This window comes from Protopterus annectens, chromosome 12.part0 (assembly GCF_019279795.1).
Source record: "Protopterus annectens isolate FY-2018-M chromosome 12.part0, PAN1.0, whole genome shotgun sequence".
NCBI lineage: Eukaryota > Metazoa > Chordata > Ceratodontiformes > Protopteridae > Protopterus > Protopterus annectens.
The window spans coordinates 278,334,423-278,360,533 of NC_056746.1; the positions used below are offsets into that span (position 1 = coordinate 278,334,423).

The following is a 26,111-nucleotide window of genomic DNA, read 5'->3' on the forward strand; positions in this document are numbered from 1 at the left end:
GTGAAGTAAAAAATTATTAAGTGACAAGAAAAGTTTTCACCTTGAAAACCTGGTTGTTGTCATGCAGAAGTTGAAGTTTTATTCAGGTTTTCATTAGAAAACAACATCATTAGTTTAGAAAGCCTTGTTGTAAGATCTGACAGTCAGTTTGGAAGTCCTGGCAACATATTCAGCAAGACCAATTAAGCTAGATAAGTTTTTTTACTATATTTTAAAAGAAATATTGTCTATATATTGCAGAATCTGTCATTTTTGAAGAACTTTCTTCCAGTTTTTCATAGCCCTGACTTTTGAACCAAATTTGCATACTCAAGGTTTCAAAAGACTTTCATTGTATTTATTACTAATTTTTCTTTTTATTTATCCTTACAGTAGTACTTTGCAATACTTAGCCTTTCCATCTCTTCTTAGAGAAGTGTATTATGTCATCATCTTAAGCCAGAATCCATGAAACATAACATTGTCCTTTAATAGCACAATAGTACCTTTTTGTTATGCAGTGACTTTTTCATTTTTTATCTGTTTATCACCCTTCTCATACTCTGCTCGCTGCCGATATCTGCACAGACTCATTTGTTCCTGACATTGTCTTTAATTCATAAAAAGGTGTCTCTGGCAAATAGGATTGCTGGCGGCTATTTCTAGTTTGTTTATATTATTTTACTTTTTTTCATGCTACTGCTGGTAAATCTGCTACTAGCTCACTATAAAACCCTCCATATCAGTTTGCCTACCATTTCATGTACTCAGTTTGCATATCAAAATCCCCTAAACTCTTAATTAAAACTTTATGTTCAATACAGTCGTAGACTTTCACTAGAGTTGTAGATATAACAGCCTTTCATCACTTTTTCTAATACTCTCACAAAATTCTGTATCAGATTATTATAGTTTTATTTCCCATTTTATTATTTATTTATTTATTTATTTAAATTTGTTGACCGGGAGTGTCCGACTGGACGTGGGTCCATTTTCAGCGGAGGCCCGGGGAGAAAAGCTCCACAGTAAAATAAACAGACAGTAGTTACATTGGATTACATAGCGATTAACAATTTAACATAGAAATTACTTTACCCAGATGTATTATTTTATGTACTAGCACTTTTTATTTTGATTTTCCTTCAAATATATTTCCATCTTTTCTTGGATTATCCTAGTTATCAGATTACATTTGTTGTATAAAAATGAAGTCTCTAAGTTTTCTCTCAGTCTGTTAGTTTAAATGTAAAATGTACTACTTACCACTATATATAGCTTTGTATAACTTTTACATTCACTTCTTAACCATCAATTCAATGTTGTTGTTGTGTCTTTCGGCTTTTCCCAGTTAGGGGTCGCCACAGCGGAACTCCGGTCTGCTAATGATTGGTAGTTGATTTTTACGTGCCGAGTTACCAGCCCTGCTGCACAACCTTCAGCAAAGGTACGCCCATTTACGCATGTCTCCATGCAGAAGATGCTCTAGCTGAGAATCGAACCGGACAGCGTCTTACTGTGAGGTGACAACGCTACCGCAGCACCACCACCGCAGACCATCAATTCAATACTAGAGGAAAATGTTTTGTTGCCAGCTTTATAAATTTTGGCAAACTGATTTTCAAGGTTCATGTTATCAATTGCAAACTCACCATATCTAATAATTATTGAAACAGTCTTACTTTTAAATAACAAAGTTGACCTTAAATGTAGTGGGGTTGTGCCCCTGCACACCCTTACCTTTGAGAGTATATTGTCACACTCAGCAGTGTTTGCAGTTACACTGTACTACCTGAAAGGACTATATGCACATGAAATAATAACATGAGAACTGGATTCAGTAAGAGAGAACTCAACAAAATTAGAATGGAATATAAAGAACTGTGTAGGGTTCTCCAACAAGATAAGTAAGACTAAAATTGCAAAATCCCCCCCCCCCCCAAAAAAAAGGCAATACACTGATTTAGGAATCACTGAGATAGGTGAATGCTGCAGTGGTGTAAATGTCCTTTTTCTCCAAGATGCGTCAGTGTTGGAGTTGTTAATGCAAAATAAAAGGTGCAAGGGCACTGCCCTCTGGGTAGGTGAAGGTGTTCTGCCTCCACTGGAAATGTTGATTGCTTTCATTTTAACAAAAAAATATCCTTCTTTCAAGAAGACCACTTCTGGTGGTTATTTTGAAAAATGAGTTTTGGCGAGTTTCAGTTTAGCAAAACAAATCAAAAATAAGAACAGTACTTCCCTACCACTAGTCCGCTTACAAGGTTATGCGTTTATATTGTCCCTGCAAAGAATGTGTTGCTCAGACAGATGCAAGTATATATTTATAATTATTAAAAGTGAAACCACTTTCAGCAGTAGACATATGTTTTACAGTCTGGCAAGCCACATAGTAATGTTAGCTTGGTGTGCTTAAAGGAAAAGTCAACCCTCACTTGCAGTTTAACTCATTCTTAAGGTTTCTTTTCTCCCTACAGTATGGCTTTAGTATGGTTTAGCTGTCTGGAATCAGCCTGTTCTTTATACAACTTTCATTTCTTTTTCTTATAGTCAAAGCAAGGGAAAGCCCTCTCTCCTTTTTTTAAGCTTATCCTCTCACATGCTTTGGTAGAGCAGGGAACTTTGTAGTTTTTTCCTTTGAGGTACTGCCCACACACTGATGTCACCAGGTGCCAACAAATGTATCAAGGTTCACGTGATCCTATTTCTTACCCTTAGGCAGCTTTTAGTCTGAAGGTTTAGGTTTCATTAGCTTGGGGAATGGTTACCCGCACTGAAAGAAATACTAATAGCATCGTCTATTTGTGCTCCTTTAATTACAGGGAAATTTTACAAGGTCACTGTGACATGTAGCGAAGTAGTGGCTACATAGTACAATGTATTTTTGTTTGTTTTTTTATACCTAAGTGGTTCATTCTTTCACTTCACAAGCCAGTGTTTGTTCTTTCTGATTGACTGCCAATGGAAACAGATGCAGTGGATAAGTTATATATGATCTGCAGCAATGTTGCTACTTCTTTCACTGCTAATTGAGGTGGTTTTGACAAACATGTTTTTTTCCAGTCTGTTGCTGTAGCTGGTTGCACCGTTGCGTTAGAAATGGGTAGAACGATGAGGTAAGATGTCATTACATGGGGGTAAGATGTCATTACATGGGTAGCACCACAGGAAACACTACTGCTGACTGAAGGAGTATAACCAGAATATAACACCAAAAAACTCATAATAACACAAAAAGAGAAGGTTTCTTAGATTTTGAAGCAGAATTGCAGAACAGTGCTGCATTGTATCAGAAAAAAGAACATGACAGCAGTTATAAAGGATGTCCAAGATGGCTACACACTGAGTAACAGTTTAATTTCAGCTCTCCCAGTGTGAAAACTAACTCAGGAAAGAAAGCCAGTGAACATTTGGGGTAAATTTCAGTTACTGGATAGTAAGTGCACTGCCTGGATGCCAGCAAACAAAAATCCAATAAACCTGAAAGAAAATCAATCATGAAAGCTGAAGGTTGAAACACTGGGTGGGAAGAATCATGCAGCTGTTCAGCAAAAAGGAGTTCAAACCTCATCTTTGTTCAAGACATGGCTTCCAGTAATTTAGAGGAAAAATAAGTCAAATGTGTTTGTGTTTAGAGCTGATTAAAATAAATAAAACTCTGAAGGAGTATATCAACTCAAGTAACAAAAGGCTGCAAAATGGAAGAAGCTTTAAACATATATTCAGATGAGCTGATAAAACTGCAAAAATAAGAGGTTCAGATGAAGAAAAGACTGACTGAGTATAAGACTGCTCAAGAAGAGATTTAAAAAATGGTAGAATTAGAGGGCAGTGCACATACTGTACAGTATAATGGTTAATGTGCTTACCTTACAGACACGAGGTGCAGGGTTTCAGTCTCACAAGGAGTATTTGGCTAGGCATAAAATGGCCCATAAGAACAGTTAGCCTAATACTGTGCTAATCTAATCTATGAACCTATTTTCTGCTGTACCAGAGAAACTGGAAGGAATAGACTGTATTGATTTTATGGAAGCACAAATAAGCAGCTGGACTGGTATTCCACAGCGGGAATTGTTAACTGAAAGGGCATATCATGTGCATGCTCCAAACCTGGTCATGAGGAAGCAGGGAAGACCTGCAATAGTAAAGATGCAATCCTACCAGCAGAAAGTGTTTATTCTGAAGACGCTGTGGTAGAAGAACAGTACTAAAAGCAGAAGACAGTAGAGTGTTCATAGAAATGATTGTTCACTGTACACTAGGCAGAAGAGGAGTAAATTTACTTATTTAATAATTATTTCAGATCATGCACCAATAATAACTAAAATAAAAATGCAGGCTAATAAAAAATAGACACTGGTACTTTCCTACCTATTTGTTAAACAGAGAGGAATTTAAGGAATGGGTAGTGGAAATTATTTGGGAGTTATTAGGAAAGATAGACATTTCTTCAGAAAATATAGCTAGGAAGTGCAACAAAGTGAAAATGGAGTTTAAAATAGGGTAGAAATAAAAGAAAAAGAGATATGTTTAAGAAGCAACAAAAATTATTTAGAGGGACTGTCAAAGGTTAAATATTGCTGAATAAGGGGAATCTCACAGAACAAGAAGAGGCCCAACTGCAAAGTTAAAAGATTGCTGTTAAACAACTATTTTTTGACAATAACTCCAGAGAACAAAAGCTTTTAGCACAACGGCTCAAGCAACAGAAAGTAGAAAGGGTTGTTGCCAAGCTTAGGGAGTCTATAACAAGGAAGGCAACCAGAGATCCTGTAGAGGTATTAGAAATATTTTGGAAATTTTATGAAAATCTGTATAAAGCAGAGAAATGTGGAAATCAAGAAATAGTACAAATGGGAATATTTATGGAAGAATTAAATATGCCAAGTTGAGAGGTAGATGATGTTCAATTACTAACAGGACAGGAGGGGATGAGATAAAATGGTGATGTGTAACCAGTCTATAGGAAAATCTCCAGGAATAGATGGTATTTCTGTGGAAGTTTGGAAACTAGGATGGAAGAAAGTAATAAAGATTTGGAAGGTTTTCTTTAACAGTGCTTTAAAAGGGGAAGAAACACCAACATCCCGGACAAAAGCTGTGGTGGCTGTAATACCTAAAGATGGTAAAGACACATCAGATCCAGCTTCACATAGGACCATTTCAATTCTAAACCATGATTATAAAGTGTTTATGTCTGTAATGGCTTAAAGCATGGCAAAGGTGATGTCAAAATTGATAGATATAGATCAATGTGGTTTTGTGGAGGGGAAGCAAACATTTGACAACATTAACAGAATGATAAAGATCCTGAGGGAAGCAGAATGTAAAAAAATACCACTGTTGTTTTTGGGTGTTGATATAGAGAAATCATTTGACAGAGTAAGCTGGGATTTTATGGGTAGGGTTATGAAAGCATTTGCATTCCCTTTTAAAATAATAAGGTTAATTAGGAGGATATATGAGGGATTGGATTCTCTGATAAGTTCTGTTTGAACAGAGGAACCAGGCAGGGGTGTCCTCTTTCCCCTTTGTTGTTTGTGCCATATTTAGAACCACTGACAAAGAAAATAAGGGACTCAGAAATAATTCAAGGGTATAACTGTTAAAGTAATCAAGAAAAGTTGGCTTTATTTGCAGATTATATAATTTTATACCTGATAAATCCAGAAAAAGACATTTCAGTGTTGTGGAACATCCTGAGACGGTTTCAAATCTTTTCAGGATACAACATTAATAAAGATAAAATAAAGGCAATAGCTGTAAACTTTGTATCCACACATGAATTGGTTCAGCAATACCCATATTTATGGAGGCATGGTAAAATAAAGTACATAGGAGTATGGGTTAGAACGGATTCTGTTATGCCAGCTAAGGATATGTGGGAAGACATTAAACAGAAGATAATACAAAATCTGAGAAACTGGAAGCTCTTGTCTAGTTTTATACACAGGTAAGGCATAGTTTTATCAACCATAGGAGAAGCTGTGGGGGTCAATTAATAAAGAGATGAGGGATTTTATCTGAGAGAGGAAGAGGACAGGAGTCAAGTGGGATAAGGCGATCCTTCCAATAGAACAAGGTGGCTTGGGATTACCTGATTTGAAAGGGGTACTTCAGAGCTACACTGTTAAGGTTTCTATACTTAGCACAAGCAGAAAGCTCTAATTCAAAGTGGAAAGGGATGATGATGAAACGGTGGGGGGGGGGGCTGAAGGTATAAGAAAAGACTGGGATTTGGGGTGCATGTCCTTAAGAAGAATAACAATAACCATACAAAATATTATATTAATAAAGTTGCAGAAAGTATTCTAAGAAATAAGCTAACATGGGAATGGAGAAAGGAGATTCTGCAGATAGGGGTACACAGATTAGGCAAGAGGGGGGTGTAATTTACTGAAAAATGGCAAAGGAACCAAGGTATTGGGAGAAAATAACTAGAGAGGGAAATGTAATATAAATGGGAAGATGCCAATAATTCATTTGGACTGCATGGTAGAGATTGCCTTCTCTGTCAAGGATTGATATCAGAATATAGGCAAATAGAAAGGAGTAGGGGGATCCTAAGTGAAAGACAAGAGTTTTTAGTAGAATCTAGAATATAAGCTGCTTTTTAAAAAGGGATAATGAGTAGGACATATAAAATATTGCATGATAAATATAAGAATCAATCACAGGAGGTTAGAAGGGATTGGGAAGAGAGACTGGATAAGAAATTCACAAACAATGAGAGGATATATGTATGGCTCCTGAATATGCAACAAGTCTAGAAGATTTGGAATATTTGCTTAAAAATGTTTGCATAGATATTTTTATATCTCATGGCAGACTCCCAATACTTTTTCCTCAGGTAGATTGCAAATGTTTAAGGTGTGATGCAGAAGAAAGAGGTAAATGAGAACATATTTTTAGGAAAGTAGTGAGTGGATAGACCTTAAAAAGTCCTTGCAGACTACTCTGTCAGAAATACTGATGAGAAAATTGGAGTAACTAAGGAAATTATATTTTGAGCTGTGATACAGAATCAGAATTGTCTAGACAATACTAAGGTCTTGCCGAATTTAACTCTGATGGCTGCCAAAAAAGCAATTAATAGAAAATAGAAGTCAAAGTCTAAACTATGAGTGCTAGAAGTAGTGAATATAGTAAAGAGATAAAAGAACTGGAAGTGGGATCTTTAGAAAATGGTAGGAACAAATTACATAGAAAAAAATGGAAATTGTGGGAACAATACATGCAGACTAATGTTTTGGAGGAGGAACGAGGTGTAAAGGAAGGCATTAACTGAATGAGCTGTGCAATGTTTGACTGACAATAACTGTATAGAAGATTATATGAGATGTGTAATGTCTGCAACTGAAAGTGTGTCAATGTGGTTCATTTATGTTAAGGTATGATTGTCTATGTCATAACTGATAATTCAATAAAGATGTTTATTTAAAAAAAATAACAGCATTCAGAGAAATCTTTCACTTTTATTTTTTTTATTTATCATTTTGTTGACCGGGAAAGTCCGACTAGGACAGAGCCTATTTTCAGTAGAGGCCCGGGGAGAAACGCAAGTGAAAGCACAGTTTTAATTATACAACAAGCACATTTTAATTACACAACATTCAAGAGATAACAATCACAGATCTTCCCACTACAGTAAAAGAGGAATATCCAAATAACATTCATGTCTCTTCCTTTCTAGTAACTGTTGTTTCTCACACTTGATCCATGAGGGTTCATTCACCACAGAGGTAGTTTTGCCAGTTCAGAAAGAATGTGCAGTAGGGCCTATTGGTAGGTAAAGACTTCAAATCCACAATTTAGCTAATTTCTTTGCCTGGATCTGTATATCTGTTTGTGAATAGCATAAAAAGGCTCTGTGAGAAACTTACATGAGGGCATATCAAGGAAACATATACTCAGTCCTGCTATAGAAAATGTATTAAGAATGACTGGGACTCACACTTCTGCCGCTATATTTCAATGACATAAGAAAACAGCACCATTTCTTGATTTCTAACATGACTCATTTAAACAGGATTTAAATTCTATGGATGAGAAAGAAAAGCAGAAAAACAACATCATATTAATATGGCAGTCTCCATACTGGCCGTTTTGTGGAAAAAAATATACTAAAATGTTATTAGAAGCATTTAGAGTAATTTTGATGCAGCAAAAAGTTCAGAAAAAAGATAAATAAAAGAAAGTTTTAAGTTTAATTTCCTTTAAGGAGGAAGTTGTTTGGATATGTTTTGACAAATGTTATTATTCTGCTCTTTTTTCATTTCTCATATTACTTTTTTTATCCTTGACATTTATTTCCTTGAACTTGAACATTAAGTAAACATCTGTGGTTAGTGTAAATGCCACCATATTTTTTCCAGAGCATCTTCAGTTGTGTCTATAAAATAAAAAAATGACTACCAGTACTCCAAGCAGCTGTAGATGTGACTTGGTAACTAGTTCTTTTTTTTAATTACAGGTCTGCTGTCAAGCTCAAAACTACTCGAAAAGGCAGAATCTCATTTCTCCTCACTCTCCATGGTGGATCTCAGCATGTCTCCTCCTTCTGCTATAGACTCCCGTGCCGTGACTCCACTGTCACCTGACAGACATGCTAATGGTGATATGTCACCCATGACAAATGTAAGTATGTGTCAGAAACCATTTCCTGTTCTATAACTCAAAAAGTAGTAATGGATATCAGGATAGTGACTGCAGAGATGACCATCACAATGGAGTTATAAGGAATCCTTGGTGTTGTAACCAAAGAAATGTGCATTCAAATTCAAGAGCTATGCTCCACTCCTCTACAGCAACTTTAGTTTTTATGTTTGTTTCTTTGTTTAGTTCTTTTTATTTTTGTTTGCTTCCTTTGGTGACTGGGTCAAACACATTTTTAGCAGAAACCCAACGAGAAAAGCTCTACATGAAAATATGAGAAACACAGTATAACAACACAAAATGTGAATACTGGAAGAATAAAAATAATTTTGTACAAGTATAATACAATATTACATATTTTATCATGTCATTCCTATATGCATATTTGTTTTTTACATATAAAAGTACATAAGTATATTTCTGTCTATTGTTAGTAGTAAAGTGAAAAGATAAAAGTACTGTAAGAAGTATATTTTTTATTGTAATTAAACATTAATAAGGTAGAAACTGTTGATATATTTAATAAAGATTAGCAGAGTAAGTTCAATTAAATGAGTTGTCCTTTCAGAGTCTGAATATATTGACAGAGCCAATTGTTTTTAGATGATGTTTTACATTGGTTTTATGTTAGAATTGGAGTGTATATGTAGTGGCATAGAAATCCATAGCATACCTACTGATACAGAATAAGCTGTAGAACTTGTTTGCATTTAGCATAGTGCTTGGACTGGGGTGGGATTTTGTTTTTTGAGATTCTGTATTTCATGAAGAGTAACACCAAAGCACATTCATGGAACACATCATAGTCAATCATATGGGGCAATTGTTACTCTGATCCATTACCAAACTGGTTGCAGCTGTGCTTGTGATGCTCCTAAACAAGGTTTGGGAACTAAACTCAACTGTAATTAGTCAAGTAATGAAAGACTGAGCAGTCAGCAGGTGTCTTTCTATTGCAAGGTAACTTGGTCCAGGATCATCGTACCATTGCAAGGTAACTTGGTCCAGGCTCATTGTACCATTGCAAGGTAACTTGGTCCAGGCTCATCGTACCATTGCAAGGTAACTTGGTCCAGGCTCATCAAACCATTGCAAGGTAACTTGGTCCAGGATCATCGTACCATTGCAAGGTAACTTGGGCCAGGATCATCAAACCATTGCAAGGTAACTAGGGCCTGGATCATCATACCATTGCAAGGTAACTAGGGCAAGGATCATCATACCATTGCAAGGTAACTAGGGCCAGGATCATCATACCATTGCAAGGTAACTCGGACCTGGATCATCATACCATTGCAAGGTAACTAGGGCCAGGATCATCAAACCATTGCAAGGTAACTTGGGCCAGGATCATCAAACCATTGCAAGGTAACTAGGGCCAGGATCATCATACCATTACAATGTAACTTGGGCCTGGATCATCATACCATTGCAAGGTAACTAGGACCAGGATCATCAAACCATTGCAAGGTAACTTGGGCCAGGATCATCAAACCATTGCAAGGTAACTAGGGCCAGGATCATCATACCATTGCAAGGTAACTTGGGCCAGGATCGTCAAACCATTGCAAGGTAACTAGGGCCAGGATCATCATACCATTGCAAGGTAACTAGGGCCAGGATCATCGTACCATTGCAAGGTAGCTTGGGCCTGGATCATCATACCATTGCAAGGTAGCTTGGGCCAGGATCATCATACCATTGCAAGGTAACTTGGGCCTGGATCATTGTACCATTGCAAGGTAGCTTGGGCCAGGATCATCATACCATTGCAAGGTAACTAGGGCCAGGATCATCATACCATTGGAAGGTAACTTTGGCCTGGGTCATCATACCATTGCAAGGTAACTAGGGCCAGGACCATCATACCATTGCAAGGTAACTTGGGCCAGGATCATCATACCATTGCCTTCTAGTAGAGGCAGTAAATAATGAATGTCTCATCATGATAAAATAGTAATAGAGGATTTCCATGCTGGCCACAGTTACGGTTGTACTCAGTCCTTTTGTGACGTTTTACAGCATTAGCCCAAAAGACTGCATGGGACCCATCAATGTAGCTGGAAAGCTTTCATTCATTGAAGGTATAAGTCCCCATCTTAAGGATCAAGTGCAGGGGACCCTACTGTACAGGTGTAACAGTGACACGAGTAGTAGGATGAGGACATGTCATTAGTGTGTGACATCTGGTTTGGGTGTACTGGGAGTGGAGGTCCAACAGTGACACCAGCAGTAGGATGGGGACATGTCATTAGTGTGCAACATTTGGTTTGGATGTACTGGGAGTAGAGGTCTAACAGAGACAGCAGTAGTAGGATGTGGACATGTCATTAGTGTGCGACATCTGGTTTGGGTGTACTCGGAGTGGAGGTCTAACAGTGACAACAGCAGTAGGGTGGGGATATGTCATTAGAGTTTGACATCTGGTTTGGATGTCCTCAGAGCGGAGGTCTAACAGTGAAAGCAACAGTAGGATGGGGACATGTCATTAGTGTGTGACATCTGGTTTGGGTGTACTGGGAGTGGAAGTCTAACAGTGACAACAGCAGTAGGATGGGGACATGTCATTAGTGTGCAACATCTGGTTTGGGTGTACTGGGAGTGGAGGTCTAACAGTGACAACAGCAGTAAGATGGGGACATGTCATTAGTGTGCAACATCTGGTTTGGGTGTACTGGGAGTGGAGGTCTGACAGTGACAGCAGCAGTAGGATGGGGACATGTCATTAGTGTGTGACATCTGGTTTGGGTGTACTGGGAATGGAGGTCTAACAGTGACAACAGCAGTAGGATGGGGACATGTCATTAGTGTGCAACATCTGGTTTGGGTGTACTGGGAGTGGAGGTCTAACAGTGACAACAGCAGTAAGATGGGGACATGTCATTAGTGCGCAACATCTGGTTTGGGTGTACTGGGAGTGGAGGTCTAACAGTGACAACAGCAGTAAGATGGGGACATGTCATTAGTGTGCAACATCTGGTTTGGGTGTACTGGGAGTGGAGGTCTGACAGTGACAGCAGCAGTAGGATGGGGACATGTCATTAGTGTGTGACATCTGGTTTGGGTGTACTGGGAGTGGAGGTCTAACAGTGACAACAGCAGTAGGATGAGGACATGTCATTAGTGTGTGACATCTGGCTTGGGTGTCCTGGGAGGGAGGTCTAACACTGACAGCAGCAGTAGGATGGGGACATGTCATTAGTGTGTGACATCTGGTTTGGGTGTACTGGGAGTGGAGGTCTAACAGTGGCAGCAGCAGTAAGATGGGGACATGTCATTAGTGTGTGACATCAGGTTTGGGTGTAGTGGGTGTGGTTTGCTAACAAAGAACCCAGGTGTGAGCATGCAGAATAAAAGGCTGGTAAGTTGGTTGTAGTAAGGTAGGATTCTGCCTCTGAGGAACAGAAGTCACACACAGTACTGTAGTGAAAGGTTATATCCTGTTCTGTGCCCTTCAGCCAGGTCACAGCAGGCATGCAGGCTTGCACCTGCTACAGGGTTGGGTTCGTTTTCTAGTTTTAGGAGTGTCCACAGAGATACTTCAGGCAACTGCTTGAACTAGTGATTAGATCTGTATTGATAAACCTGTCTCTGTTAGAGGCATGGATAGAAATGAGGTTAGATACAATAATTCAGTCAATTATTAATTCTCAGATTATTGGCTTTAGCTCATTCAGTGTCATGGGGAGCCACAAATTACTGTAGCATTCACTGGGTATAAAATAGTATGTCGGGCTATCACAGGATGTTTACATGCATTCAGTCACCCATGACACATGCACTCAGTCTCATGTGGCATGCATATCTCTGGGCAATCTGGAGAATTGCTATTTCACCTATAACATTCTTTTGGGATGTGGGAGGAAACCAGAACTCCTGGCAAAATCACAAGCATATGCAGAGAGGACATGCAGTCTCCACACAGAAGATACCCCAACCAAAAGCTGAACTGGAGAAACAAGCTCTTCTGAGGCAGTAATGTTAACTCCTATGCCGCTGTGTTGGCCTACATATAACTAATGTGTTAGTTAAACACATAATAGTGTGTGGTATAATGTGGGGCAGCATGCTAGCTTAATTGTAAGATCTCTGCCTCTGAGCACTGGGGTCCAGGATTCAATTTTGACCTCTGACCACTGTCAGTGTCAATTTCTTCATGTGATTACCTTCTCTGGGTACCTTAGATCCCTCCTGCCTTCCAAAATCATGTTGATTGACTGAGTATACCAAATATATCCATATTTACCTTTGGTCTTGTGGCCTGTAATATGACTGAAAATGGTCAAATCAGGAAGTGTTTTGCTGCTTGGCTGATTAATTAATTAAACCTAGTTACCATTTAGAGATAATTAAGGATTCACATACTTTTTAGACATAGATTTAACTGTTGTTTTTGTAAATTGTTCATTAACTTCCCCACTGTTGATCCTTCCATGAAGAGTCCGCCTGTGTGGTGCACACTATATGGCATTGTTATGTTGTGGAACTGTGACATGTCAAAATCAGACTGAACAATGTTTGATTTATACATCAAGATAATTGGCTGCTATCCTTTCTAACAAACTGCACTTTGATGATATCTGCAATATATTAAAAATATAATTAAAAATGAAGCTCATACACTAAAGTATTTACAGTGAGTCTTTATATCTAGGTAAATATTTAATGTTCTTTGTGCCACATTAGCTGCTATGTGGATGTAAAGAGATTTGAAAACCAGATGGATGAATCCAGTGTAGCCAATATCAAGGCTTTGAAGCCTGTACTACTGAAAGCCCAATATTCTGAACAGACAAGCAACCACAGCAAACAGGGCACTCACAACAAGCAGTAACTCATAGTCACACACTCACATACACTAACACCCATATACCCGCCTACAGTTTCATACTGAAGGCAAGACCCCACTCACATCAGGGGGTTGTATTGCCACACACTGTTGCATTAGTATTTTAATTGCAAGGTGACAACTGCCATGGAATGAAGGTTAGAGTGATTCTCAGGTTTTAGAGAGTTTTCCAGAAGCATACAACACACACCCTCACAGTGTACATTAGTCGCTCCACTTTTCCCAAAATTTTCACAAGCGTATTCACCTCGACAGCACATTTACACTTCACTGCACCCAACACCAGTGAAAACGTACTCCTGCTCAAACCCCTTCTACGCAGAGTAGACACATATTCATCGTTCCTGCACACTTGATCTCAAAATAACTGGATTCAAAATGTCCAGCATTCGGACTGTATACATTACTCATAGGTTCATAGGTTCATAGGTTCATACTAGGCTATCTGCCCAAGGGCATTTATAAGCCTAGCCCATAGTTATGTGGCTTTCGCCACCCCTTTAGTTTGAATAAAAACTATGCCTATCATTTTGCTGTGCCTCTGTCAAGCAGTGACACTGAAGTAATCCCTGGGGTATATCTGCGATCTCCCATCCATTGGTCAAGATTCCTCTTGAACAAGGCCAGTGAGGTGCTCTGCCTCACATGTACCGGGATTTTGTTCCACAGCATAGGGAGTCTCTGGGTGATGAATCTGTCCCTCCAGCACATTCTATTTATAACCGTGTCAAGGTTTAAGTCTCCCGCCCTTGTGGTTCTGAGGGATCTAGATTTTTTTGAGGTGAAGCATATTCATTAAATCTGGGTTTGACATGGCCTTATATGTCAGGCACAGGTCACCTCTGAGCAAGCGGTATGAGACTGAATAGAGCTGGAGTTCTTTCAGTCGGGCAGCATAAGACATATTTTGAGACCCTTTATCCTTTTGGTGAGGAACTTTTGGGGCCTTTCAAGCTGCAGCAGGTGTCTGGTCAGATACATTCGAGCGGGGCATTGTACTCAATCATAGGTCTAATGAGTGATGAGTACAGGGGACGATGACCTCCCTTGATCTAGATGTGAATCCCTTCATGATCAGGTGGGCGATATAGAAGGTTTTCCTAACTACTTTAGCAACATGAGTGTCAAGCGAAGGCTACTGTCAACCTGGGTCCCCAGATCCCTGATGACTTTTTCTGTGCTCAGTGGATTGCCACCTATATGGTAGCTAGGGGTAACCTTGTTTTTCCCGAAGGGTATGACTATGCATTTTTTGGCGTTTAACTTCAGGCCATGGCTCTGGCACCAGTTATCCGTTTCTGTGAGGTCCTTCTGGAGGATATCTGTGTCAGATGTGTTTTCGACTATGGCGCCCAGTTTGCAGTCATCTGCAAACTTTGTCAGCCATAACCCTCCTGTGTTTGCTTGTACTTCAGAAAAGTAGATGCCGAACAAGAGTGGACCCAGGACTGAGCCCTGTGGGACACCACTTGTGACAGGCTTTGAGTCTGACATGGCTCCAGCAACTCTGACCCTGTGGGTTCTGTCACTTAGCCAGTTTGCAACCCATCTTGTGAAATCCTGTTAAATATGTAGTGGGCTTTGGCTAAGTATTCTTATTATGATTTGTCCAGACTTTCAAACATAATACATGCTGTTGTGGTTCAAAAACTCTTCACAATCTAAAGTTAAGATAGCCTTTGTGTTCTGCCTCTTATAAAGCAGTCTGGAGTATACAACACTGTCTTAGGAAATACAGAAGCATTCTATTCGACTCTGATGGATTGTGGGTTCTTCATAAAATTCTTAAATCATCTCTGTCTTATAGGTTTACGTGGATGTGACATTATTTCACATTTTAGGGATAATAATTTTGTAAAAAACAGTTTTGCAGGAGAAAAGCTTACTTGAATTCCAGAATCATTGAAACTGAGAAACCGCAAGTTTGTAGATATTGTAATGTAAACTAAAGGAAATTTTGTGCAGTTGCCTAAGGTAAAAACAACACCTGACCTAATGAACAGCTAACTGTACAAGTACCTTGTTCAGCATATGCCCTGTAAAAAACTAAGAGGATTGCAGCTCCTGTTCTTAGATCACTGCCCTTCTGTGGCACATAAAATCAACATTTTCACATCTGAGTATAGCATGAAGTCACAAGCCCATCATGTAACTGTACTGTCTAGGCCCAAAAGCACCTTGGTAAAGTCATCAAGAGATTATGTCTCAGATGACCTGGGTTTGAGTATGGGTAAGGCACTGGAAGAGGTGGCAGAGAGGGGTAGGCATGATCAGTCTATGCCAGCTCACTCATTCTGGGAAGCTGAATCTTCTAAAATACTGATATCCATCAGAGACTGGGTGGTATAGAAAGGCAGCATGAAGGGCAACAGACAAGCAGTCACCAAGCAGTGCAGTCACATGCTGTAGCAGGAGTTGGTGCGTGCATGTCAGTCACATGCTGTAGCAGGAGTTGGTGCGTGCATGTCAGTCACATGCTGTAGCATGAGTTGGTGCATGCATGTCAGTCACTTGCTGTAGCAGGAGTTGTTGCATGCATATCAGTCACATGCTGTAGCAGGAGTTGGTGCGTGCATCTCAGTCACATGCTGTAGCAGGAGTTGGTGCATGCATGTCAGTCACATGCTGTAGCAGGAGTTGGTGCGTGCATGTCAGTCACATGCTGTAGCAGGAGTTGGTGCGTGCATGCCAGTTACATGCTGTAGCAGGAGTTGGTGCGTGCATGTTAGCAGGCATGCATGCATCAGTGGTGGTATAGCTAAGGTTTGCTTATCCAGGCTACTGCACAGTAATAGAAGGTAGGGGGAAGAAAAATCCTTTGTTTGTTGAGGCTGATGCTACCTCAGCAAAAAACTGTGTAATTCCCAGTTCAATAACAATTAAGTGTTGTCCCTGTCTTGTCTGTCTGCCCATCTGGGAGTGGCTGCTATTTTGTGGGGAGAGATTGACTTTCAGAAGGAAGGGATGAAGGTGGTGGGGGTACGAGGTGGGTGGCTAATAGTCAGAGTGACCTGGCAGAGATAGAGATTCAGTATAAAAAATTTCACTTTAGAATGACACAAGAAACATTTAAAAACCTCAAACCCTTTACAAGGAACTTACTAATATCTACTTCAACTCATAGGACATATATTAGATTAGTACTAGGCTAATTGCCCTTGTGGGCCATTTTACCCCATGTGAGAATCAAACCCTGCATCTTGTGTCTGTAAGGTAAACACCTCAACCATTATGCCATCCTACATGATAATTCTTTCAGAGACATGAGTTGCTTCCAAATGTAGTGGTAAACTGTATCTTTTTATTCCAATACTCTGCATTCAGGAAACATAAATTAGCAGTCCATACCACTAGTTCATGCCACCTGGTACATCAAATTATTTCTACTACATAAATCTCATTTCAGCCAAGATTAACACAGATGTGTTACATCAGCTTTGTAGCTAAGACAACTTATGTCAGTCAGATAAACTTAAGAAATGAGGGTGATATACTTCACGTGCAAGTGATGTCATCTGTTGACTGTCTGGAGATACTAAATATAAATGCATGAACCTAGGCAGTTTTACTAGGCTTTGATTTGGTAAAGCAGTATTGTATACTATACTGCACCTATGTTGCTCATAATGAAAATTACACATGGACTGTTCATATTTCTTTTTCTCTGTACATATGGATGTATATTGCTAAGTCGAATGTTCAACATGGCAAACATCCCCTCTGTAATTTACTCTTGCTTAAAAAAAAAAAAGCCAATATGTGTCATCAGCCTAATTTTTCAATCACACATACCAGCTTTTTCTCAGATCGACAAAGTAAACTTCTGACTACAAGAACATATTCTACATACACACACACACACACACACACACACACACACACACACACACACACACACACACACACACACACACACACACACACACACACACACACATATATATATATATATATATATATATATATATATATATGTTTGGGCCTACTTTGATTCACTGAAAGATTGCAGGGGCATCTCTTGTGCACAGCCCTTTCAGGTCACCCCACAGATTTTCTATTGGATTTAGGTCTGGGCTCTGGCTGGGCCATTCCAAAACTTTAATTTTCTTCTGGTAAAGCCATTTTTTTGTTGATTTGGATGTATGCTTTGGGTCATTGTCATGTTGAAAGGTGAAATTCCTCTTCATCTTCAGCTTCCTAGCAGACGACTGAAGGTTTTGGGCCAAAAGTGACTGGTATTTGGAACTGTTCATAATTCCCTCCACCTTGACTAAAGCACCAGTTCCAGCTGAAGGAAAGCAACCCCAAAGCATGATACTGCCAGCACCATGTTTCACTGTGGGGATGGTGTTCATTTGGTGATACAAAGATTTGTTTTTAAGCCAAACGTGCTTTTGGAATTGTGGCCAAAAAGTTCAACCTTGGCCTCATCAGACCATAACATATTTTCCCACATGCTTTTGGGAGAAGTATTGTTTTGCAAATTTTAGCCTGGCCTGGATGTTTTTCTGTGTAAGAAAAGACATCCATCTTGCAACCCTACCCCATAGTCCAGACATGTGGAGAATATGGGAGATTGTCACATGTAGTACACAATCAGTACTTGCCAGAAATTCCTGCGGCTCCTTCAGTATTGCTGTAGGTCTCTTGGCAGCCTCCCTGGCCAGTTTTTGTCTTGTCTTTTCATCAAATTTGGAGGGACGTCCAGTTCTTTGCAACATCACTGTTGTCCCATATTTCCTCCACTTTTTATTTGATGACTGTCTTCACTGTGTTCCACAGTATATCCAGTGCTGTGGAAATTTTTTTGTACATTTTTCCTGACTGATACCTTTCAACAATGAGATCCCTTTGATGCTTTGTAAGCTCTCTGCAAATGCAAATCACGGCTTTTGCGGTAGTAGGCAACTGAGTAAATGTCAGGAAAATCCTACTAGGACAGCTGAACTTTATTTGGAGTTAATCAGAGTCTCTTTAATTGATGGCAGATGTGTACCCAAGAAGACTGAATGTTGTAATTAAATCAAAAGGTGCTTCAACAAAGTATTAGTTTAAGGGTGTGCATACTTATGCAACCAGCTTATTGTATGTTTTTTATTTTTTTATATTTTTTCCCCTGACAGATTTGTTTGTTTTTCAGTTGAATTGTACAGGTTATAGGTCACAATAAAGGTGGGAAAAGTTTTGAAATGATTTATTGTTGTCTCATTTTTTTTATATCACAAAAACCTGACATTTTAACAGGAGTGTGTGCACTTTTGATATCCACTGCAGTTGGGGGGGGCATGGGTGGGCGGCGTAACCCCCCACCTACCCAGCTTTTATATTTATGAATCTCATTTCACTGAAAGCTAACAGTATAAAACCAAAAGTAGATGGGGAGGCTACACCCCTCACAACCCTCAATGTGGGGGGGGGGTGTGCCCCCCACACCCCTTAACTATATAAACTAACTCCAGGATCGCATTACAGTGGGGAAAAGGGCATATATATTTTATTTTCCCAACAGTGCTTGCATTCAGTGAAATGTGATTTAGTGAAATGAGTTTTCAGTGATTTGAGCTTTCAGCGATTTGGTGTGAGTGTTTTGAAATTCAGTGAAGTTAATTTTCAGTGAATCAAAGTAGACACATATATATATATATATATATATATATATATATATATATATCGCTAAGTTGAAGCTTTTAACTGTTTGGATTTGTGGGTCATGTTTTTCCCTTTTGTAGCTTTGGGAATTCGCTACACTTAGTAATTAGGATACACTAAAAGGTTCTGTCATGCATTATAATGAAAAGCAGCAACATGGAACATGGTCTGTGACTGAAAAGGGGGCGTGGGCCAGCCTGTCTACCTGCTTAGCAATTGTATTAATAAAAACTTCAGACAGACTGCATGTTTTACTTTACCTGTTTTTTAAATAAAATATGTTGTTATATTACCTCTCTGCAATGTACAAGCATTACCACCCCTGGCAGTGTATTTGCCCTCCCTTCTCATAAGTGTTGTGCAACAGTGAAGGGTGTTCATTTTCCATTAACTACATGCATGCAGTAGATTCAGGTGAATGTTAGACTGTGGGCATATAGTGAATGTTACACTGTGGGCATATGGTGAATGTTACACTGTGGGCATATGGTGAATGTTACACTGTGGGCATATGGTAAATGTTATATTGTGGGCATATGGTGAATGTTACACTGTAGGCATGTCGTAAATGTTGCACTGTGGGCATATGGTGACTGTTACGCTGTGGGTATATGGTGAATGTTACACTGTGGCATATGGTAAATGTGGGTCTATATTACGAAATCAAAAACCCGTTTCAGCAAATACCACAACACCGACACACATAGCCCGAACTGCAAGTATGCCGACCCCCCCTAAACCGCGAAATTTAAAATCTCTACTCCTCATAGTCGGCCAACACCACTGCGTGCTACATACTACGTATCCAAACATAATAAATAAAACACATACATACACTAACCAAACCCTACTTCTAACCCTACACTAAACCTTACATACATTACTATCTATGCACGTAACTTAACTCGCACCCTAACCCTAAGGTCCGTAACTATCGCACACTTACCCTACATACATATACCCAACCAAAACAAATAATCCACACACATACACTTAACAAAACCCTACTTCTAACCCTACACTAAACCTTACATACATTACCTATTTATGCACTTACCTTAACCTGCACCCTAATCCTGAGGTCCATAACTATCGCACACTTCTCTTATTTATACTGCAGACGGGCCATTCATGACAGTTCAACATTTTGTGTTTCATGGTTTTGGATGTTCGCCGTTACCGTAGTTCGAGCTATAGGTATCGCTCAATTCTGATTCGCTGAAACGGGTTTTTGATCTCATAATATAGACCTGGTAAATGTTACACTGTGGCATATGGTGAATGTTACACTGTGGGCATACTTCCTCATGGTTACACCCTGGCATCCACATAAATTCAGAGTTTTTTGCAGACTGCCACTGGCAGTACCCCAAATTTCCAATGGGAGGCAAGACAGCATTGCCCAATCCCACCCCCTCCCCTGAGAAAGGAGAGTAGGACTTTTAATTTTCAGTGCTGGCTTATTTCGGGGACCTCCAGCATTCAGGCTTACTTACCAAAGCTAAGTTGCCTGCACTGTAGTCAGAGTTGGAACTCCTGCACCAATAGACCAAGGCCAGCCCTGCAACTTATGGCAGGTGCCTTACTGTAAACTTCTTGTCTTGTCTTGTCATCATCTGCTTCTCCAAGTATTTGCCAATCTGAAAATCAGGGCAGCAGTAAGTTAATAATTCCCGGTCCCCCTCCTCTTTTTTGTAATATACAGCGACATCATTTATTAGGCCTCAGGGGGTTTGAAGCTGCATTTTTTTTCATTAGTAGGCCATATTCAGTGGTTTGCTCTTTATGCCATCCTTGCAGAAGAAATGGCATATTCCATTATGTCTGCTGCAGTTTAAACTTCTCATTTCCCTATCCAAGATTATTGTTTTCATGGACTAATTGATTTATGTGTCACTTTTTTGGAAAGGCAGGATTTTCAAACATTTACTCTGTGTGAAAGATGAGTGAGTGACTTGCTAACTGACTGACAATAGGACCAAACTGGTTAGCTCTTAGGTTTGTCTCCAGCTGTGAAGGTAGATTATACTCATAATTTTCTTGATCTGAAGTATACAAAGCAATCATTCCCACAAGTAGAACAAAGAAGATGCATTTTCCTTTTCAAAAGCTTTGGCCTCCACCCATTCCCAACCATCAGTCATATTAAGATGGCCCTCTTCAAAATCTGTATCCCAAAAGTGAGAAGTTGCCACCCTACTATGATCCCACCCGAGATGTCTTTTACGACCTATGCCTTTACATCCAGCATGCAGTAACATCATGACATCGTGCATATCCTTCCACGCCTTGCTGTGGGCATATGCTGATATGTCCTCCCCTGGTTTGATGTCCTGTAAGCCAGGTGACCTTGTCTTCAGTGAGGTCCTTGTGTGACCCACCCACTCCCCCCCCCCAAAGAGAGGGATAGCTGGCAAGTCTATTGGTATGACTCATTTACTGTTAGACATCCCTAGCTTTGAAATTTCTTTGTGAACTTTTATGTGTTTGTTTTTTTTATAATACTTTTATAATATTGGCATTTAAGCTTGTTTGCAAAATACATAGATGAGATTTGATAAATACAAGGCATTAAACAATACTAACACAAAATAACACTGATTACGCTTATCAAAGTCAGCAGTCTATTATCTTGATATACAAAACCTGCAGATCTATGAATGCAGAAACATATTCTCTTACACCTAAGAATTAGAGATGAGTTGTGATAAAGAGTTTTGTGATGGAATGTTAAGTATAGAATGCTGACTTTGTTGTGACTACTCTGGAAGAAATCTCAGCACCTTCCCTGGGTCCCCTTACCTCCTCAGCTAGTCACTGGAAATGAGTGAGTGGAAGCACCATATAATACATGCTTTTACCTTTTCTTAGGTGAGAGCTGTCAGTGGATATGAGGTGATGTCTGTGTCCAATTGTGTAGGACAAATATAAGTTCCATATTATCAGGTCACTGTGGGTCTGAAATGAGTCTGGCTTGGCTCTTGATTTCTGATAGCCGAGGAGATGGTCATTTGCTGAGCTGTGGCAAATGTGTTTTTTTTTTGGGGGGGGGGTGGGCAGATTAGGCTGTGTGGTATCTTTGAAGTAACAATGAATATTACAATTATGTTTGGAGGTGAGGACATTTCAGAGGGGCATAGCCCATTTTCTTACCAATGTATATTGTTTTATGTGATTACTAGTGGCTCATTTCTGTATTTAACATTTCTTGCTAACTATTATTTTGGCAGTATCTGTAACTATATAGCCAGATGGATTTTAAAGTCTGCCTTCTTCCCTTTGTAGCATTGTGACACTTCATTTTTATTGACTAGGAAAGGTTCACTTGGCAGATATTCAGTGTTTAGTGATTTGTAAGGCTGTGTAGGAGCATATCATGACAATAAAACACAAACTAAATAAAATACTGAACAAAATGAGCAGTAGTAGAATACATCGTAAAGGAATCATCCATCACAGCACACAAAAGGAGAATTGTTTACAAAGAAGCAGGTCGCATTATGTGTATGTTCTGCTCCTGCTCAAAGTGTGCAGTTAATGTGACCTCTATAACCAAATGAGAAACAAGGACAAGTATCTCATTACTTTTGTCAGCCTGAGGGGCTGCTGTTGAACATATTTTTTGGATGATCTAGCCAAATAATTAGAGGTGTACCTCTGGTGTTTGCTGGCAGGTCCTTCGGCAACCATTTTAAGTCATACCTCTGCCTGTCTGCCAGCTTGGCCCAGCTTATGTTCTAACCTTTTTTCATTATGACATGGTGTGCAATAAACAGTTATGAAATACATGCAACAAAAATTCCCATTTTAGTTGTAGTTTCTGTTTATTACTTTGAATACAGTTGCTTGTTCTTATGATCTTGTATATCTTTTACAGATTATTTTGTAATTTTTGTAATATTTTAACTATGTAGATGTATGTTAATTCCAAAGTACTGTACTCACTAAAGTGTCCACTGCATACATATCCTGGTGAACTATTCCTCATCCTGCTGTAGTGTAATAAATAGGTGTTTGACACCCTGTAGTTATTTTTATTCAGCAAGTATGGCAGATCAGTAGAAGGCCATCCTTGTGAACTTAGGCTGCTCCTTAACAGTGATTTATAGGTAATCTGCGAGACCAGAAAATAGAAATACTAATGTGAAACAGCCATTATACACTGTGTAGAAAACACAAATTATCAAACTGATTGATATTCAGGTGCAGTTGTATTTAATATTCTGACACTGTACGTCAGTCAGACTGCCATGTCAAACTACCTGGATATTCAGGTGCAGTTGTATGTAATATTCTGACACTGTACGTCAGTCAGACTGCCATGTCAAACTATCTGGAACTTTACTGTAGAAAGAACTTAAAATTTATGCTAAGAATTTAAAGGCTGCACATTCCAAATACATTCTCGGAAACTGACTAAATAGAAGCCTAATGACCTTAACAGTAACTAGCTACAGACTTATATATGAAGAAATGTGACCTTGATACCTTCTCTTTCTTTATGATTTGAATATGTTTATGGAGAAGTAGAGACAACATCTGTATAATTGGAAATCTAAAGCATTATGGCATGGGAAGCATAGGTGGGTCAACTGAAATGTGCCATTTCTGTTCTTCATACACTGCTGACTCAAACAGGGCTAACAGTACTATCAAATGTTGGATCAGACTGGCCACCAGCAATGCCAAATGTTATACCAGATATAGACTATGTTTTGCAAACAGTAATGTTTAGTGAAGAACTCAGCAGTTTTACATCCAGTAGCCTGACCCATGTGTCCTGGTGCACCTGCCTGAATGTTGTACTGATCAGAAGTGGTGTGTTCCTTGTAGAATGGCTAGTAAAGCATTTTTGTAGTTCCCTGATGACTTCACTGTAAGGCATTATGATGTAAGATCTCACTCACCTAGGAATGGTCATTGTGGTAGCTGCCTCTGATTGATTTATAACCAGACATTCAGGAAAAACAAGGGCCTATCAACTTTTGGCTTTTAACTTTGCTTAGTAAAATCCAAAAATCTCTGTCTTAATACCACGTGTATACATACATACATTTTTCAAACTGTCTGCCCTGGTAAGGGTCATGAAGGTAGCAAGCTGGACAGTATATTTATGTTTCAGGGTATAGTGGTCATATTATAGAAGGCACTGGTCAAGCAGTTAATAGCTGAAAGAGTAGACTTTTTAAGCTATTTATGAGTAATACTGTGGCATTTCGTATCACTGGGACCATTGCAGATATGACACAAAATATGTGTATGGGCTTCATTCTAACTTGTAGCATAGAAACTCCTGACATTAACAATAATTATCTAGAATTAATTATCTAGAGTAATTGGAGATTTTTATAGGTATGTACCAACATTTTTAACATTGTGGGTGAAAACCTGATATTTATTAACAATAACAATTTTTATTTGAAATCTAGAGTTCAAAATGGGAAGAAAACTGGGTTACATAAGTCACAAACTATTTCAGTCCATTTCCTGTATTTAATTGTACTTGAACATTTTAAGGGTTTGCATTTACTCATTACTAGTAAAAACAATGTTTCCATTAGTGAATATGCACAGCACGCGTCAAGAGTGAAAGTAAAAACAATGTTTTCCATTAGTGAATATGCACAGCACGCGTCAAGAGTGAAAGTAAAAACGTTTCCATTAGTGAATATGCACAGCACGCGTCAAGAGTGAAAGTAAAAACAATGTTTTCCATTAGTGAATATGCACAGCACGTGTCAAGAGTGAAAGTAAAAACGATGTTTCCATTAGTGAATATGCACAGCACGTGTCAAGAGTGAAAGTAAAAACAATGTTTTCCATTAGTGAATATGCACAGCACGCGTCAAGAGTGAAAGTAAAAACAATGTTTTCCATTAGTGAATATGCACAGCACGCGTCAAGAGTGAAAGTAAAAACGTTTCCATTAGTGAATATGCACAGCACGCGTCAAGAGTGAAAGTAAAAACAATGTTTTCCATTAGTGAATATGCACAGCATGCGTCAAGAGTGAAAGTAAAAACAATGTTTCCATTAGTGAATATGCACAGCACGTCTCAAGAGTGAAAGTAAAAACGATGTTTCCATTAGTGAATATGCACAGCACGTGTCAAGAGTGAAAGTAAAAATGATGTTTCCATTAGTGAATATGCATAGCACACGTCAAGAGTGAAAGTAAAAACAATGTTTCCATTAGTGAATATGCACAGCACGCGTCAAGAGTGAAAGTAAAAACAATGTTTTCCATTAGTGAATATGCACAGCACGTGTCAAGAGTGAAAGTAAAAACAATGTTTTCCATTAGTGAATATGCACAGCACGCGTCAAGAGTGAAAGTAAAAACAATGTTTTCCATTAGTGAATATGCACAGCACGCGTCAAGAGTGAAAGTAAAAACAATGTTTCCATTAGTGAATATGCACAGCACGTGTCAAGAGTGAAAGTAAAAACGATGTTTCCATTAGTGAATATGCACAGCACACGTCAAGAGTGAAAGTAAAAACAATGTTTCCATTAGTGAATATGCACAGTACATGTCAAGAGTGAAAGTAAAAACGATGTTTCCATTAGTGAATATGCACAGCACGTGTCAAGAGTGAAAGTAAAAACAATGTTTCCATTAGTGAATATGCACAGCACGTGTCAAGAGTGAAAGTAAAAACAATGTTTTCCATTAGTGAATATGCACAGCACGCGTCAAGAGTGAAAGTAAAAACAATGTTTTCCATTAGTGAATATGCACAGCACACGTCAAGAGTGAAAGTAAAAACAATGTTTCCATTAGTGAATATGCACAGCACGTGTCAAGAGTGAAAGTAAAAACGATGTTTCCATTAGTGAATATGCACAGCACGTGTCAAGAGTGAAAGTAAAAACAATGTTTCCATTAGTGAATATGCACAGCACGTGTCAAGAGTGAAAGTAAAAACAATGTTTTCCATTAGTGAATATGCACAGCACGCGTCAAGAGTGAAAGTAA

General features: G+C 39.0%; 1 protein-coding gene across 2 annotated transcripts in view; it reads left to right on the forward strand.

The window, feature by feature from the left end:
* The window catches only part of GLIS2 (GLIS family zinc finger 2), a 681,681-nt gene that overhangs the window by 582,169 nt on the left and 73,401 nt on the right, over positions 1–26,111 (forward strand). For both annotated transcript variants that reach the window (XM_044089337.1, XM_044089338.1), the window contains one exon: positions 8,453–8,616. In XM_044089337.1, the coding sequence (XP_043945272.1) occupies positions 8,453–8,616 (164 nt within the window). The remainder of the gene's footprint in view (positions 1–8,452; positions 8,617–26,111) is intronic.